This window comes from Mandrillus leucophaeus, unplaced genomic scaffold (assembly GCF_000951045.1).
Source record: "Mandrillus leucophaeus isolate KB7577 unplaced genomic scaffold, Mleu.le_1.0 Scaffold66, whole genome shotgun sequence".
NCBI classification, from domain to species: domain Eukaryota; kingdom Metazoa; phylum Chordata; class Mammalia; order Primates; family Cercopithecidae; genus Mandrillus; species Mandrillus leucophaeus.
The window spans coordinates 4,699,281-4,717,676 of record NW_012107141.1 but is presented as its reverse complement, the minus strand read 5'-3'; the positions used below and the strand labels follow the sequence as shown (position 1 = coordinate 4,717,676).

General features: G+C 46.9%; 1 protein-coding gene across 6 annotated transcripts in view; it reads right to left on the bottom strand.

The window, feature by feature from the left end:
- The window catches only part of ATG13 (autophagy related 13), a 58,066-nt gene continuing 39,670 nt past the window's right edge, over positions 1-18,396 (bottom strand). For 2 of the 6 annotated variants that reach the window (XM_012001384.1, XM_012001383.1), the window contains 12 exons: positions 17,216-17,256; positions 16,324-16,420; positions 15,888-15,986; positions 14,015-14,108; positions 10,697-10,795; positions 9,839-9,949; positions 9,286-9,422; positions 6,605-6,719; positions 5,937-6,014; positions 5,601-5,717; positions 4,975-5,103; positions 1-2,269 (listed from right to left, as the gene is read on the bottom strand). In XM_012001384.1, the coding sequence (XP_011856774.1) occupies positions 2,192-2,269; positions 4,975-5,103; positions 5,601-5,717; positions 5,937-6,014; positions 6,605-6,719; positions 9,286-9,422; positions 9,839-9,949; positions 10,697-10,795; positions 14,015-14,108; positions 15,888-15,986; positions 16,324-16,420; positions 17,216-17,256 (1,195 nt within the window). In that variant the 3' untranslated portion in view covers positions 1-2,191. The remainder of the gene's footprint in view (positions 2,270-4,974; positions 5,104-5,600; positions 5,718-5,936; positions 6,015-6,604; positions 6,720-9,285; positions 9,423-9,838; positions 9,950-10,696; positions 10,796-14,014; positions 14,109-15,887; positions 15,987-16,323; positions 16,421-17,215; positions 17,257-18,396) is intronic. The other 4 variants (XM_012001385.1, XM_012001386.1, XM_012001388.1 and 1 more) reach the window with 2 other exon arrangements.

Below are 18,396 nucleotides of genomic sequence, written 5' to 3'. Positions count from 1 at the left end.
TAAAGTACAGAAAAAAATTTATTGGAAATCTCTTGAATACATTTTGAAGTGTAGCTCAGTATTTCCAAACAAAGTAGGTTGGAAAGGTTGGAGGAGGAGGGACTCTGCCACCTGGAGACAGACAGCTGGTCCCAGCCTTTCCCGGGGGTGCTGCAGGAGTCAGTCTAGGGCTTATTCCTTTTATGGTAGGGCTGAGGGGCAAGGGCCGGCCTTAACAGTTGCTTTACTTCTCCCAGGCTCAGCCCAAAGTTATGGCTGAGACTCTTCACAGATGGAGCATTGGTGAAAGGCTGCTGCCACCTGCGGAGGCCAAAGATTGTTGCCTGGGACAATGGCTAGTAGGCCTTTCCATGCAAGGCCTTGGAAAGAGAGCAGTGGCTGAAATATGGGGGCATTAATAACTTACCAGGGGCCTTCCCCCTTTTCAAAGCTGGGGCCTTGGCGATACACCTGGGCCTGGGTTCAGCAAGCCACGCGTGTGCTCTGAGCCAAAGATAGGAGGGCCAGTTGGCTGCTGCTGCTGCTGAGAACAGCACTCTGTGGCAGCAGCAGCATGCAGAGCTCGGGTCCCCTCCAGAGCCTGCTCCAGTCCTCAGAGGTCAGCCTTGTAGGTGAGAACAGTGTCACATGCAATTTACTAACAAGCAGTTGAGAGCCACCTGGTCCACTGAAGCACAGCTGCTGCCAGTGAGTGCCCCAGGTGGGTCAGGAGGAAAGGAGTAAGCCTGTATCTCCTTGGCCAGGACTACCAGCGAGGCTGGGAAAGGACAGATGGTAGGTGGGTGAGGCTAGACACTGGACTTATTCAAGTAACAGTACCTGAAGGGTTAAGTCAATCATACGCCCAGCTTTGGTTTCTCAACCAGGAGCCAATCCAGCTGGTAAATCCCAGGGCAGTGTACAGACCCTGGGTTAGAGGGAGGTGTAGCTAGGCCCAAGCAGGAGAAGGAAAAGCTCCACAGGACAGCCCCAGGGACCAGGAACAAGTACTCCAGCAGTCGGGGGAACACACACAACATCCCCTAACCACTACATGTGGCCATCACATTTAGCACCCAGGACTTCCTGGGCTGCAAGAATGGAGTCAGTCACTCTGCAGAAGCTGTGGGAGATGTAAGGCTCTCACCAGGAATACGCAGCTGTCCAAGGTAAAGCCTGTAGTCAGTTCCAGTGCAGCCACGCTGGGAGGTGACTTTGCCCCTGGCCAGCCCTCTTCTTGGATCTCGCCGTCTGTATGGTGGGAAGGAAGATCCTCGCAGCAGCAGCCCGGATTCTCAGGAACCTCCAGAAGAGGAGGTCTCTGTCCCAGGAAGAGCCCTCCACCTTCTCCAATGAAAAACAACTCACCTCAAACATCTTTTCTCTATAAAATATCTGGTTTCTCTGAAAGTAATAAATATTTACCATGTTCTATAACCAAGGAGCAGCAACGGGGGAAAAACAGGAAAAGAACTTTGCTGTGACTCCAAGTGACAAAATCCTAGAGATTCAGGGTTCCATTTTTATCTCCCATGGAGCTGAGGACCTGAGCACGGGCAGCCACCAGGGCTGCTCAGACCCTCCCAACCTTCAGGGGTGGGAGTGGCTGGTTTTGGAGTTCTCATCTTGGGCAAGCAGGCCTGTCATACTGCCAGAAGTACAGGCATTGGGGCAAGAGAGGGAGGAAGAGGGGAAGAAGATAGAAGGAAGTAGAGGACAATGAAGAGAGCCAAGGGACTCCTTCCTTCTTCCTCCTGGCACTGTCTCCTTCCTCTTTCTGCCTCCACACCAATCTCTTGGCCACCAGCTGGAATGTCAAATAGTGGATGGTAACAGCAGGCAGGGAAGGGGCCAGCTGCAAGGCAGGCCCAGGTAGGAGGCTGGCAGCAGGAGGAACAGGATGACATCCTTGGGAAGCAGTTGGTGATGGGCGGGGCACACAGATGGCCCTGCTGAGGGCTTTTTCATAGGAAGGGTCTTCCCATCTCCAAGGCTAGCATGTGAGTCTTCTCCAACTGGGCACTGGGCTTGACTGCCACCATGGAGTCTCCAGGAGGTCCAAGAGTAGGGACTTCTGGGTCCCCATGAGAGAAGCCAGCCTCCCTTCCACCTGGCTCAGAGCAGGATGAGGGGTGGGAGCAGCTGAGGCATGGGAGGCTGCCTGTCCTCTGGGGCCACAAAAAGGGGGTGCTGCTGGGACTTGAGGATACTTTTACTGCAGGGTTTCCACAAAGGCATCAAACTCGCGGACATTCTTCTCATGCACAGCCAGCTTCTCTGGTAATGAGTCCTGTACCGGAAAGAGAAGGAAGAGCCATTTACTCAGGCAGGGCCTTGAAGAGGCAGCTAGCCCAGTTCCCAAAAGGGGAGGAAGCAAGCAAGACAAAGTTCAGCCCTAGCTGGGCGGAGCAGGTGGGAGAATGCAGGGCAGCTGCGTAGGCACAGGGTGGGGAAGGGTATATGCATCAGGGCTTTGCAGGGGCTGGAGGGTTAATGGAACGGCCTTGGGAGTCCAAGTGGGTCACACACTTAATGAAGGAGAAAAGGACCACAAGAGTGAGATGATCCAGAAATTAAACATGAAATATCCCTGGCACAGATCTGACTGACACTAGAATAAAACACGAAGTGTACAGCTCTACAAATTAAACAGAGTTTACAAAAGATTTCTTCACACCCTTTGCTGGGCATCAGGACCCCCTGGGGAACATGAACCAGGTGGCCTCGCTATACTCCCGAGATTCTGACACAGCAGCAGGTATGTGGTAAGGCCTAGGAATCTGTATTTTTTTTTTGAGACAGAGTCTTGCTCTGTCACCCAGGCTGGAGTGCAGTGGTGCCATCTCAGCTCACTGCAACCTCTGCCTCCTGAGTTCAAGCAGTTCTCTGCCTCAGTCTCCCGGGTAGCTGGGATTACAGGCGCCCGGCACCACGCCCAGCTTATTTTTTGTATTTTTAGTAGAGACGGGGTTTCACCATGTTGGCCAGGCGGGTCTTGAACTGATGTTGTGATCCACCCGCCTCGGCCTCCCAAAGTGCTGGGATTACAGGCATGAGTCATTGCACCTGGCCAGAATCTGTTGTCTTTACACCAGCTGAGGAAGGGGTGAGTTAGAGGAGGTTGAGAGAGAATGGTAAAGAGAGCAGCAGAGGAAAAGAGAACTGTGAAAAGTTTAACTGTCCTAGAGTATCAACTATTAATAAAAATGTGTGTCTACTGATGATTAAATGAACAGAAGCTACATCTGCAGTTTCACCATCACAATTTCCTGACAGTAGGGGTTTAAACATGACCACAAGGCAGTCTGGAGAGTCTCTTGCCTCGGAGCTTATAATGTGGCCTGAACACACCAAGAGCTGAGGGTGGTTTGGGTGCAGCTTCCTGAAAGGAGAGGGAGGCCTCAGAACTGGCTATGGCTGTGGCATCAGTTGAGAGAACTGGAGCCACACTTTCTCCAAGTGCACGTCATGATGGGGGGAGTTCGGTGATTAAAAGGCTAAATTGAGGAGCCAGATCCTCTAAGATCAAACAAAGCTTTGTTTTGCCTGGGTCTGTGTGACCATGAGCAAGCTAATCATTGTTGGTTTTCTCATCTGTAAACTGGGATGAGAAAATTTACCTCTTACGACTGTTGAAGATTCATGTAAAACACTAAGAAAAATGCCTGGCACTCAAAAAACCTTGATTTTTATTTTTATTTTTTTCAGACAGAGTCTCACTCTGTCACCGAGGCTAGAGGCAGTGGCACAAACATGGCTCACTTCAGCACTGACCTCCCCAGCTCAAGCAATCCTCCTGCCTCCACCTCCCAGGCAGCTGAAGCTGGGACTACAGATGCGTGCCACCATGCCCAGCTAATTTTTTGTACCTTTTGCAGAGACAGGGTTTCACCATGTTGCTCAGACTGGTCTTAAACTCCTGAGTTCAAGTGAAGGCCTCAGTTGCTTCAGCCTCCCAAAGTGCTGAGATTACAGGCATGAGCCACTGTGCCTGGCCCCAAAAGCCTTGGTAATAGTAATTATTACTGTATTTATTCATTTTTTTTTGAGATGGAGTCTCACACTGTCACCTGGGTTGGAGTGCAGTGGTGCAATCTTGGCTCACTGCAACCCCCACCTCCTGAGTTCAAGCGATTCTCCTGCCTCTACCTCCTGAGTGGCTGGGATTACAGGTGCCCGCCACCATGCCTGGCTAATTTTTGTATTGTTAGTAGAGATGGGGTTTCATCATGTTGACCAGGCTGGTCTCAAACTCCTGACCTTGCGATCTGCCTGCCTTGGCCTCCCAAAGCGCTGGGATTACAGGCGTGAGCCACCGCGCCTGGCTATTACTGTATTGTTATTACTGGACATGCTTTTCTCCTTAAAGCAAATCCAGGGCAGCTACCATAGGATCTTAGTATCTATTTAGGAGGTGTTCATTCCACCTCAAAGAGGGCCATCTCCTGGCATGGGGCACCCAAAGTTTGTGGCTTGTGCAGGGCACTCTTCTGCCCCTCAGAGGCAGGAAGAGGAAATGCCCTAAGCAGAGATGGGGTCATTATGGTCAGTATCAGGACATCTGGCCAAGTGTGAGAACTGCTAGATGACGGAGTGAGCTCTCTGAGGAAAGGGCAAAAACAGACACTCAGGACCTCACGATCTCCTCTGCCCAGTACCACTGGCATCTCCCTGGAAAGCTAAATAGCTAATGCAAGGGCTGTCAGAGCAACTTGGCCTAGTAGCATCTGCAAGGAGAAGACGTCAGGCACAGAACAACAGGAGCATGTAAGTAACGCTGAGAATGTACAGAGAAAGGAGGAACCAAGCTCAAGCAAATTCCAGATAATGACTGCTGGGCACAATGCAAATCTCAAGTGTGATCAAAAGATAATGGTCTAAGTATGTCTCTTTTCTACTACAGGGAAGACAGAAGGTGGTAGGCCTCCTAGGCCTGTGGCAAAGGAATGACCATCAAATAAGTATGCACTGTGGTAGAGGAAGGCTTTTCCATACCAAGTCTTCAGCCATGGACTGTGCTCCAATATCTATGGAGAGGCTGCTCAGCTGAGGGGGGTTCTGAAACTCCCGATAGAAGGTCCCCAGGTCCATCGGAAGAATGTCATCTTTAGAAAAAGCTGGTTTCTTCAAAAACAAGACAGACTCAGTTTAGCTTGCCTTGAACCACAGAGGAGATAAGCTATGAACAAGTCTTTCCTTCTAGCAATTATCAAAGAAAAGGTTCTTCTGGGCTTATCTTAGGGAGCGAAATCTTTACACTTTTCTCTTCCAGACTGTTTACTTCTAATGCTGGTAATAATATTCCTCTTCACTAGTTAAGTTTATGTCCCCTTTCTTCAAACTCCTTGCCTAGGCACGAATAGGACCTAAGTGGATATCAGTGGAAAATCTCCATTTACAGTTGAATTTCATTATGAATTTTAACCAAAGGCATGACACAAAATGCCTTGTTGTTTATTGGCCTCCAAAATATCTCCCCAGACCGGGCTCCACCGGTCCATCCCTTCTGTTTATACCAGCACATCTGATCCCTATGAAGGAAATCTGGATCAAGTACACTAGGTGCTTCTAGGTCTAGTTCCCCGGGATAGCAAAGGTCAAGGAAGGTGATGGCGACTTACAAAGTCTATCATAACAAAGTCATCATGGGTATTGCCACTGCTGCCCCCGCTGGAGCCATCTGAGTGCAGGCTGCCCTGGAGAGGAGATTCAGTCTGTGGGGAATCTGGAGGATTCACCTGTTTCATAGCAAGGCAGGGTTAGGGCTGATACTGTGACCCAGATTCAAGTTACTGTAAACAATCTGAAAATTCTGGGAAGAACTTAATGCTGGCTACAAATCCATAAGCCAAGGGGCCATGGTTTACAGTCTGTGGGGGATTAGTGTGACTCTGGCCCAGGAAGAACAATGACTACTGCACCATCTACTGGGAACTCGTAGCCAATGGTGGGCTCACCATCGGATCGGTATCCTCCAGCTCCAAATTCTTGGGAGCAAACATGGCAAAGGGTATATCCAAACTCGTCAGGGTCACCTGAAGAGACACAGGAGAAAAGCATTCATGCCTGCCCCTCCTGCAGTGTTCATGCTTCCTTCCAGGCTGCCAGAAGCCCAGAGGTCCAGCAAGTTCACCCACCTATGCTAACCATGTTGTCCCTCAGGCTCCTGCCTTGTTAGAGGCTCCCCAAGCTCCCTCACCTCCCTGTCCCCCATCACATACACCCACAGCATAAACAAGGGTTGGGGTCCTGAGGACCCTGGGAATTCAGCGTTGCAAGCCTGCCCCATAGTCATGCAGTAACAATGTGCTTCACTGGTCCCGCTGAGGAGGAGCCTCCCAGTTCAATTCAAATAAGGCCGAGGCAATGACACAGTGTTGTGTTTTTGTACTAAATGGTATCCAGGTCTAGTCTCCCTTTCTTGTAGGTGGCCTTTAAAAGGTCACAGAACAATAGTTCTTAACTTATTCTGGAGGGGTAGCACAGGTTATTAATCCTCTTCACAGAAAAATTTACACACACATGCAGTTTTGAGATATTAATATTTCAGGTTAAGAAAACTGCCTGTGGGGCCTTACTCTAAGAACTCAGACATTCTCACAGGTGGCAGTGGCAGGAAAATCACCTGATTAATGGGTTTGTTGACAAAAGCCCCCACTTTTCGGACAAAGATGGTCTCCAAGACATCATGGGGGGAGGCCCGTCCCTCGCTGCTGTTTGATACAGTTTCAGTATCCTCACTGGAGAAGAAAGGTTAAGTTAGTACTCATTCTCAAACCACAGCAGGACAACTTAGTTGTCTATAAATCCACCATCTGATGGGGCTGTGGCCTAGGGCAGGAGTTGGCCCCCACTGGCCCATCAAGGGGAGATGGCATTACGTGGTCTGCCTGATGCCACTATTGCCCTGCCTTTTGAGTTGATTGCAGAGGGCTGCACTTCCTGGAACTACTAAAAGTTCTAGCTTTTCTTCTTCTTTAGTTCCAAACTTGATTCCTTAGCCTGCCAGAGCTCTCTTCGCCCTTGACAAATTGCCTGGGCTAAGGTTCTCTGGGCTCCCTGCCATGTTTCTTCCCCTCTCCTCGCCCCCAGTCATCCCTCCCTCAACTAAAGGTCTTTGAATGACACATTTACTTTGGCTGCTCCCACTCCCTCCTTCCCCAGCCCTTCAGACTGAAGCTGAGTCCTGCACAGGGGGGCCTAAGCAGCAGCAGTGGGGGCCCATGGCTGAGGCTGCCAAACCAGCAAGCAGCAAGGGTTAGGAAAAGTCCTCTGGCCAAAAACAGGGGTTCAAGGTGGGCAGAGGATTATGTAGTCAAGTGGCCCCTGCGCTCCAGCCAACAGGGAGGACCTGTACTGTGCAAATTTTGAGCTCTTATGACCTCCATTTAAGAATTCTCACACAACAGGGGCCTCTGTCTTTACTCCTGGACATGTCCCAAGAGTCAAGGCTCAGAAAACTAGAGTGTAAAATGCCTTTAATCATCTAACAGAGGGAGAAAAGGGAGAGGATGGAAGTTTGAGAAGACAGGAATGACACAAATTATTTTTCCTGATGCATGGCACACACACAAAAAAACTTCCTAAGGGACTTCCTTCCCACTTTACCGTGGGGAAAAAAAAAAAAAAAAAAAAAAATCAGGAATTTCTATCATGAGAAAGTTCATTTAGAATGTGAGGAGGCAAAGTAATCTCATTATCTCTGGGGACTTCAAAATCAAGGGAGGGTAGGGCAGGTCAAAACAGCCCATGGCTCCCCAGGGAGAATGAAAGCATCGTGGAAAGAAGGGGTGGGGCTCTGGAGTCAGAGAATCTGCTTGCCTCCTGCCCTGTGAGTTAAGTGAGCTCAGGCCAATCACTTAACCATTCTGAAGGTTTCCTGTCTTTAAAAAAAGCAGGCAGGCCGGACGCGGTGGCTCAAGCCTGTAATCCCAGCGCTTTGGGAGGCCGAGACGGGCGGATCACGAGGTCAGGAGATCGAGACCATCCTGGCTAACACGGTGAAACCCCGTGTCTACTAAAAAAAAAAAATACAAAAAACTGGCCAGGTGAGGTGGCAGGCGCCTGTAGTCCCAGCTACTCAGGAGGCTGAGGCAGGAGAATGGTGTAAACCCGGGATGCGGAGCTTGCAGTGAGCTGAGATCCGGTCACTGCACTCCAGCCTGGGCGACAGAGCGAGACTCCATCTCAAAAAAAAAAAAAAAAAAAAAAAAAAAAAAAAGCAGGCAACAGTGGTAACTTCTGCAGGGTGGAAACGTAAGAACATTCGCTTCCTATCTAATGTCTTCAGGATTTGAGTTCTATAGAATGTATCACTTCGGTAATCAGAAAACACAAAGCTTTACATTTTTTCACATGAGGAAAATAGTTGTTCCAAAGGCTCTCCACGAGGCTCTAACGCAGCAGAAAAACGAGATCAATCCCAACTACAGCACAGACATACTGTGGCCCAGACTTCAGGGCTATGGTCAACAACCTGTTCTGGTCCTTGGGGAATACTAAGGACTGATTCCAAGGATATAAATCTTGGGGTAAGAGAAAAACATCTGACAACCCCTTTACTAGATAAAGGTGACAAGAACTGAGCTCCTGCTGTTTCCTATTAGTACTGAAGTTCCAGGCCAGCTTCCTGACATCCCAGCAGATGTATCAGATTCTTATCAGGGAACTTCAAGGAGTCCACACTTTGTTTTTCTCTTTCTTTTTAAAAAATATATTTTTGAGGCTGGGCGTGGTGGCTCACGCCTGTAATCCACGCACTTTGGGAAGTCAAGGCGGGAGGATCACTGGAAGCCAGGAGTTCGAGACCAGCCTAGGTAACACGACGAGATCCCATCTCTACTAAAAATACAAAAATTAGCAAAGTGTGGTGGCATGCATCCATGATCCCAACTACTCAGGAGGCTGAGGCAGGAAAATCGCTTGACCCCAGGAGGTGGAGGGTGCACTGAGCCATGATTGTGCCACTGCACTTCAGCCTAGGCAACCGAGTGAGACTCTGTCTCAAAACAACAACAAAAAAAAGAAAAAATAAATTTTTTTGAGAGACACAGAGTCTCCCTATACTGGCCAGGTTAATCTCAAAATCCTGGCCTCAAGCAGTCCTCCCACCTCAGCCTCCCTCAAAGTGCTGGGATTATCGATACAAGCCACCACTCCCAGCCAGGAGCCCATGCTTTGGGCTCAAATGCCACGCCCCAGCTAGTGCTGAAAGTTACTTTTTACTGATACTAAATAAGCACATGTGTCAGGGAGCCCAGGCCCCTGGCCAGCCTTACCAGAGACAGAGCCAAAATGTGAACTCACCTACTGGAGGGTGTGGCAGCACAGTGGGTTCCGTCAGAAGGGGTGCAGGTTGCCAGTCTCTCCTGGTCAGCCTGGGCACCATGGACAGGCTGGTTGGAAGCAAGGGGTACCCCACCTTCCTTCCCAGGAACCATCAGCTTTGGGGGAAAATGGAAAGAGACAGTGAATCATGGCATGCCAGGCAGGAGGGCAACCTCACATTCTAGCATGATAGTATCTGCTTTTGACTTTTCCATCACCAACGCTGCCACCAAGTAGGCAGTAATCCCTGGATCTTTATCCTCTCTGAAACTCAGTTAATGGAAGAAATGCATGGTAATGACTACAGATGAAAAAGGAAAGGGGGAAAAATCCTGGAAAAGCCTTTCCTTTCTGAACTCTAACAGGCACCTTCCTCTCAGAGAGTCACTTTAGGTCTCTGAAGTTACAAAAGAGCTTTGCTTCAGAATATAGCACTTAGAACATATCCCTCTGCCTAGACAGAGTCCTCAACTGCCTCCGGGCAGGGGAGGCAGCATTGGAAACCCATGGTCCTCCCCATCTTTAAAGATACCTGGTGAGGGTGTGTAGCATTTAAGCCAGCAGCAAACACTACTGGATAAGCCAGGTCAGCTGATCCAACGCCCAGGGCAGCAGGCTGATAGGAAAGGCGAGAGCTTGAGAGCTAAGCAAGAGAAAAACAAAGAGAAGAGGAAAGACAAGGAAAAAATAGGCAATCCCAGAGCGTGACAAACAAGAGGGCTCAGCAGAGAGATGAGGAACGGCTCCCGCCCACATGCCCACAGTGCAGGGTCCTGACGTGATAGGGTTAGGGACATACCAGGCCATTATCAGAGGAGAAAACACAGACTTGTTTGTACTGGGACTGGGATTCCAAGCTGTGGAGCCTCCCAAAGGCCTCAAATAAGTTCCTTTCTCCCCGTTTTCCCAGGGGCTGAGCTAACTGTTTCAGTGCTAAGCCCAGCAGATGTGTAGAGCACAAGCCTGGGCAGAACTGGCAGCCGAAATCAGATTCTCCAAAGTCATTTTATTCTCTCCTTTGTCCTGAGGCCCCTTTGAAACAGAAAGTCATCTTCTCTAATCACACCCTCCATCACCCCTGGGTATGGGAATGTTGCTATTTATATTGAAAAAAGACAGAATACCAGTTGTGAGTTGTTTATTTAAAAATCTGATATAAATAACTCCATGTATTTTTCACATCAATGGTAGGAGGAGGGGCAGAAGAAAAAATTCCCTATTTTGGGCTGCTGGGCCGTGGCTGTGTCCTATTAAAATCTATTACCAAGCCTCAAAATAATCCCAAAGAACACTCGGGACATTTAAGTAACTACACCCTGTAATTTATTTACAATTTTTAAATAAAAGTATGCCATCTGATTATATCCCCTTCTTCCCATTATGGACTCACTTGATGGGAAAAGGCCAGTCCTGCCATGGGGACCCTCAGGGTGTCCGTCACCACAGGAGTAGGGGTCTGAAAATGTGCCTTTGTGACAGTAAACACACACTGTGCACAGACACACACAGAGACAGGAGAAACAAAAGAAAAGAAAAGAAAAGGAACTTGAGAAAGAAGTGAAGAAACTCTGGAAGGGGCAGTAGTAAGAGAGGCTGGAACCGACACTGGAGTCAGGAGTGAAGCAGGACGAGGGCGTGGGGCTGTCTTTCCAAAGGGACAACTTGGAAGGTCCCTACAGTGATGTTTATTTCAGGGCATTCCACGTATGCCTGTCTCCCTGATGAGCAGCTAGAAAACAAAGCTGAGGTGAGCTGGCTACAACTTGGCAAAACAGAGAAACTTGAGTCAACTATTGGTCTGTCTCTACTCAAAAAAGAGAAGTCAGATAGCAGCTTCCAAAAGAACGGCCTGACTGCAGATGCAAGGTGTCCTGAAGATGAATAAGGATGCGGGGCTTGTAATGTTCAACTGAAAGCTTTTTTCAGGAAACCCAGGAACTGCAGGACAGTTTCAAATAGCTGACATTTGTTGGCTGGAACTTTAAGAAGCTCAGATGCACGCTTTCCTACGTCATTCCAGGGAAGGCAAGTGGGTGTGCAGGGGTGTGTGTATGCAGTTCTTACAGTCCCTGGTGGCGTAGGTGAACCTGATGAAGTAAAAAGCTGGGGCACGTTGAAAACTCTCATGATTTCAAAGCTACTTAGGGGCATAATGATTATGGTCATGATGATTATTTTGGGTCTTGCTGTTCCTTTTTTTTTGGAGACAGAGTCTCACTCTGTCGCCCAGGCTGGAGTGCAGTGGCGTGATCTTGGCTCATTGCAAGCTCCACCTCCTGGGTTCATGCCATTCTCCTGCCTCAGCCTCCCGAGTAGCTGGGACTACAGGTGCCTGCCACCATGCCCGGCTAATTTTTTTGGTATTTTTAGTAGAGATGGAGTTTCATCATGTTAGCCAGAGTGGTCTCGATCTCCTGACCTCATGATCCGCCCACCTCAGCCTCCCAAAAGTGCTGGGATTACAGGCGTGAGCCACCGCACCCGGCCTGTTGTTCCATTTATAAACCTGACCAATTAGCTAATTAATGCTTAGAACTGGAGGCAGGACCTTAGGCCACATAGTAGGTTCACTTCTAGACTCAACTCTGTGCCCAAATGGCACAATGATCCTTATACTGTTGGCAAAACCAACAACATATATTTACTGGACTCCAGCAAAAGCTCCAATAGAAACTGCTGAATTAAGTAATTATGCAAGTCACTAAGAAAAATACTACTTCAATATTAACAAGAATGAGGAGAAATGACAGCAAATGATTGTCTCTCTACCGCTGAGAGAAATTAGGTTCAAAATTGAGTATTTTTGTACCAAATTGTACCAGCCTTGATCAGAGGTCCCCAGGGAGTAACGACAGGGCTCACTTATGGAGTGCAGACTGTTGATAAGAATTTGGCGTGATCTAGTTTTATACTGCGATAAGACACAATAAGAGTTACCATAAAAAAGATAGTCTCTAGTCACATAGGCATACAAACTTTGATGCAAACATCAGGTGCAGAAACTACTAAACCTCCCTTTACTTTTAGGTTCAACTTTCCATTGTATCAGGGAAACAGACAAACTGATTTGGTTAAGGCCCAGTCTCACCATCCTTCATATCTCACAAGTTACAACTTTATTATTTATGAATCTATTACTTGTAAAACAGAACTGCTTACTGAAATTTAAAATTAACGTATCTTTTAGAACAGCTTGGGATGAGCTTATTAAAAAAAAAGAAAAATATTCAACATATCTACAACTTAATTACCTAAAAACAGTAACAAAAAAACCCTGCTTCCATTAATGTGCACTAGAAAGAAAGTAGGTCTTTGCTTTTTTTGTCAATGCTACTCCGTGTCAGTAAGCATACAAGAAGCTCCCCTGACCAGATCAATGCTGACATTCATGCCTACACATGTTCATGAGAGCAGGGGAATGACAATTCTCAAACCCCCAAACTAAACTGTTTTGGCAACTTTAGAACAAGAATCTTTTTCACCCTAAACAAACTAGGACAATAGAAACAATAGTGACCCATGGATTTTACAACATCAATAACAGACATTAACTTCTGCTTTTGAAACAGATTACAACTGAGTTTATTATTTTTTTTGAGACAGGATCTCACTCTGTGGTACGATCTCAGCTCACTACAGTTTCAACCTCCTAGGCTCAGGCGATCCTCCCAGATCAGCCTTCCAAGTAGGTGCACTACAGGTTTGTACCATCACACCCACTAATTTTTGTATTTTTGGCAGAGACAAGGTTTCACCATGTTGCCCAGGCTGGTCTTGAACCCTTGGGCTCAGGTGATCCTCCCTCCTTGGCCTCCCAAAGTGCTGGTACTACAGGCATGAGCCACTGAGCCCTGCAGAACTATGACTTTTTTTTTTTTTTTTTTTTGAGACAGTCTCACTCTGTCGCCCAGGCTGGAGTGCAGTAGCATGATCTTGGCTTACTGCAACCTCTGCCTCCCTGGGTCAAGCAATTCTCCTGCCTCAGCCTCCTGAGTAGCTGAGATTACAGGCGCACGTCACCACGCCTGGCTAATTTTTGTATTGTTAGCAGAGACGGGGTTTCATCATGTTACTCAGGCTGATCTCGAACTCCTGACTTCGAGATCCACCCACCTCAGCCTCCCAAAGTGCTGGGATTACAGGCGTGAGCTACCGTACCTGGCCTGGAGCCTGTTTTATGAAACTGGGTTTGCCACTGAAGACTGATTGAAGTGGAAAAGTTAATGGTTAAAAATGTCTGGATAGAGAATACACACAAGCAGAAATCTGTATCACCTATAAAGAAAAGCTGTATTACTGGTTTCTCCCTGGCATTTTACGCTAAATAATTTTTGGCTCTTTGGGACCTCTTCCATTATTAGAAATGAAATTTACCACTCGATAGAGAAGTAGCTATGAAGTTAACAAGTGTAAGTCAGAGAAAATCTCTGGTGTCAGAATGCATTTGGAATTCTGTGACTGAAGTTCTAGGGAATTTTAAGATGTCACAGGAAGGTAAGGGCTAAATGTAATCCCGAAGATTATGAATAATTACAGACTAGAAATACTATCTTCTGGACAAGAAGGCTCTCCCTTACCCCTCAAAGTAATCCCCTTGAAACAATCACCACCACTACCAAAAGGGATTGTAGCTAAATTTGGACACCATTTCATAAAGCCCATATACATACCAAATAACAACCATCACGCAGAACCTGCTTCCCCCTACCTGGGATGGTGGGGAGGTGGAAAAAGAGGTGGTACACACTTCTTGAGAGTCTTCCACAGACGGGTATATTACTCCAGTGTCCTCACCAGCAGTTCTAAAGTGGAAAGAAAGAAATAATGAATTTTATGGTGGTGGCAGTCTTTCAGAAAGGCTACAAAAGCTGATTAGATAGGGATGGGACCTGTGCTAAGAACTATTTCACACAGTTCGTACTGGCAAGAAAGGCGTGTGGAGTCCTCGATAATTTCAAACATTCCAGAGAGTGGCATTCAGAGGTTTGACAATGTTTTGTTCTTGTTTTTCATTTTTGAGACAAGGTCTTACTCTGTCACCCAGGCTAGAGTGCTGTGGCGTGGCTCACTGCAGCCTTCCCAGGCTTAAGCAATCCTCCTGCTTCAGCCTCCCGAGTAGCTGGTACTACAGGAACGTACCACCACGCTCAGCTAACTTAATTTTTTGTAGAGACAGGGGTCTCCCTCTGTTGCCCAGGCTGGTCTAGAACTCCTAAGCTCAAGCAATCCTCCTGCCTCAGCTTCCCGAAGTGCTAGGATTACAGGTGTGAGCCACTGCGTGCAGCCTGTTTTGTGTTTTAAACGCAAACATCTTACCTGACCTATTATTTGAGAGAGCATTTTCTTTTTTTTTTTTTAAATTGGTAGACTCACTCACACCTGTGAGTGAGCACTTTGGGAGGCCGAGGCAGGCGGATCATCTGAGGTCGGGAGCTTGAGACGAGCCTGACCAACATGGAGAAACCCCATCTCTACTAAAAATGCAAAAATTAGCCAGGTGTGGTGGCGCATGCCTGTAATCCCAGCTACTCGGGAGGCTGAGGCAGGAGAAACATTTGAACCCGGGAGGCAAAGGTTGCAGTGAGCCAAGATCACACCACGGCACTCCAGCCTGGGCAACAAGAGTCAAAATTCATCTCAAAAACAAAACAGTAATAATAAAAATTGGTAGAGACGGTGTTTCGCCACGTTGCCCAGGCTGATCTCGAATTCCTGGGCTTCAGCAATCCACACATCTCAGTTTCCCAAAGTGCCGGGACTGTAGGCGTTAGACACCATGCCTGGTCTGAGAGAGCATTTTCTTAAGCCAGACCAGTAGTGGAGCTCACATCTGGGTTTTCAAAGAATTATCAGTAGTAGAGACTGCATGAAACAAGTATCTAAACCCTAAAGACAAGTTTATTCAATTTCACAAGTCTATCACATACAGGTACTATCCTTCCAGTATTTACATCTATTCTAACCCCTGTTTTCTGAGTTCTAGACCTGGAGGCATTTTATTCTGATATAAAACTAATGTGCCAGATGGTAACCTGAAAACCAATTAATCCGCCAAGGATATTCCAGAAATCATTGCCACTCTTCTAAGGCTCCAAGTAACTTGTAACTGAGAAAAGTCTTTTTTTTTTTTTTTTTGAGATGGAGTCTTACTCTGTAGCCCACACTGGAGTACAGTGGCGCAATCTCGGCTCACTGCAACCTCTGCCCCCCAGATTCAAGTAATTCTCCTGCCTCAGCCTCCTGAGTAGCTGGGATTATAGGCACATGCTGGCATGCCCAGCTAATTTTTGTATTTTTAGTAGAGATGGGGTTTCACCAAGAAAAGTCTTATCACTAACATCAAGATCCAAAATATCCCAAGAATTTTCTGAGACGGTCTGTATACACTAAGTCTTGGTGTACCTAAGAGGGAGCAGAAAGAAGGGAAACTAGCCCATTTGATTTCTCTCCATGTGGGGTCTCCATCAGTGCTCCCCTGCCCATTGGAGAGTGAGTGCTGAGAAAGGTGTTCTATGCACCTGTGCAGGATGGATGCTTCTGCCCAGCTGCAGTTTGGGAGAGCACCTTTTCACATTCCTCACCTGTAATTGCAGGGGTGCATGGGAGAGGAGCTGGGATAGGGACGGTCCACAAAGTGATCAATAATAATCCCCATGATAGGTGGGGTCCTCTCAAATTGCCTGTAATACAATAAGCAGATTCCAGTATTTGTTAGAATGCTTTTCCAGCCCCCACAAAGTCCTCAGAGGGCCCCTCACCTTGTATCTGTTGGCAGGCACTACCACAGCTTTAACTATCACAATCCCTAAATATAAACCACCAATCCTACGTTCTGGACAAACTGGCTCTGGGACACTCAAATTCTCCAATCTGGCAACTGTGCTCTCTCTTTCTTGACTTTATTCTTCTGAAGGCACTGCTTTCAGCAAAGCTGCATTGTAGGTTTAGTCTTAAAGTTTAGGAGAAAAAAAAACTATCTTTGGAAGAGTTCTTTTGGATTCCAGGGCTCTTCCTCACCTGGTAGACATGAATGCCAAGTTAATTCTGTAAGCACAAGAAAGAGTGATGGTGCCCACAGGGGTGCCCACTGTCCCAACACGAACTGTCTGGAAGCCTAGGAGAAAAGATACATTATTAGCTTTTTTTGCAGAGAATACTGACACTGCCCCTAGACCGTTTTTCCCTGAATTATTTGGCCTATTGTGTAATCTCTGGCATTATCCACTTAGCACGTTAAGTGTAGCAGCCTTAATTTCGCGATGTATGTGTGTGTATATATATAGGTTCCTTCCCTCTCAATGTATTCTATATCGAGCCAATATTGGCAGGGGAAATAGCACTCTATTTATAGATAAAGCTACCTTCAAAGAGATAAAATAACTGTTAGTCTTAAGGCCTGAGAAAGTTCTACTAACCAGCCCTGCAAAGGATACATCACATGCTAAAAAAGACAGTGAAGGAGCACTAGAATGTCACACAAACACCTCAATTTAAGAAGCAACTGCCTCCACCCAAGCTGCCACTCCACAGCTAAGTCAAGAGCCAGGCCTCTGCAAGTGACACTTTCGACAAAGCTTTCCTGATTTTCTTGGTTTCATTTCCAATTTTTCAAAATTCTTGGTGTTCACCAGAAACATTTAACATCCTCATTGTAAAAAATTAGGAAAATATACAGTTTTATAAAGAGTAAGAAAGAAAACTGAGTTCCTGGAACCTTGGGAAAAATTATTTGGTTACCCCTGGCAGATCGGGGTAACCTGGACCACCTACCTGCATTCTCATCTTTTCTTTACTTGTATTATGCATATTAAGATGACAATCTACATATTATAACAAGCAGAAACAAAGCTCATCTCTGAAGTTAGGCGAGCTCTGAACACTAAGAATGTTTTTCAACCTTGATACATACCTTCTCCTAAGCCATTCAGCTGAACTTCCCCAAAATATATCCTGTATGCAAGAAAAAATAAGAAATGTTACGTGATTCTTTACTCCTAGGGGCCCCTATAGCCAAAACACCTAGAAACAAAATAACAAAACACCTAGAAACAAAATAAACAAAACAAAGCCTTCCTTACTCATCTGCTCAAATACCTCTCCTGATGAATAATTCCTATTACTTCAATTAAACTACAGGTATGGAGATGCATACAGAGTGGGTTGGTTAAAAAATAAGGAAAATAAGGTCAGGCACAGTGGCTCATGCTTGTGATCCCAGCACTTTGGGAGGATCACTTGAGGCCAGGAGTTCAAGACCAGTCTGGGCAACATAGCAAGACCCTGCATCTACAAAAAATGATTTTGCTGGGTGTGGTGGTGCATGCCTGTAGTCCCAGATACCCGGGAGGCTGAGGTGGGAGGATCACTTCAGCCCAGGAAGTCGACACTGCAGTGAGCCAAGATTGCACCACTGCATTCCAGCCTGGGCAAAAGGAGTGAGACCTTGTCTCAAAAAAAGAAATGAGGAAAATAATAATTAAGTGGAAATTGCTATTTAAGTTTCTTCTCTCTGCTACTAAAACATACTTTAAAATTACACCTACTGAGAAATAAAGAATATATTTTAAAAAGTGGCCAACAGGTCAAGGATTGCTACTAGAAGGCTTTTTTTTTGAGACGGAATCTTGCTCTGTCACCTAGGCTGGAGTGCAGTGGCATGATCTCAGCTCACTGCAACCTCCAGCCTCCTGGGTTCAAGCGATTCTCCTGCCTCAGCCTCCCAAGTAGCTGGGATTACAGACGTATGCCACCACGCCCGGCTACTGCTCTTTGTTTGTTTTGTTTTGTTTTGTTTTGTTTATGAGACGGAGACTTGCTCCGTCATTCAGGCTGGAATGCAGTGGCGCGATCTCAGCTCACTGCAAGCTCCGCCTCCCAGGTTCATGCCATTCTCCTGCCTCAGTCTCCCGAGTAGCTGGGACTACAGGCACCTGTTGCCACGCCCGGCTAATTTCTTGTATTTTAAGTAGAGACAGGGTTTTACAGTGTTAGCCACAATGGTCTCTATCTCCTGACCTCGTGATCTGCCCGTCTTGGCCTCCCAAAATGCTGGGATTACAGGTGTGAGCCACCACGCCTGGCCCTGTTTTT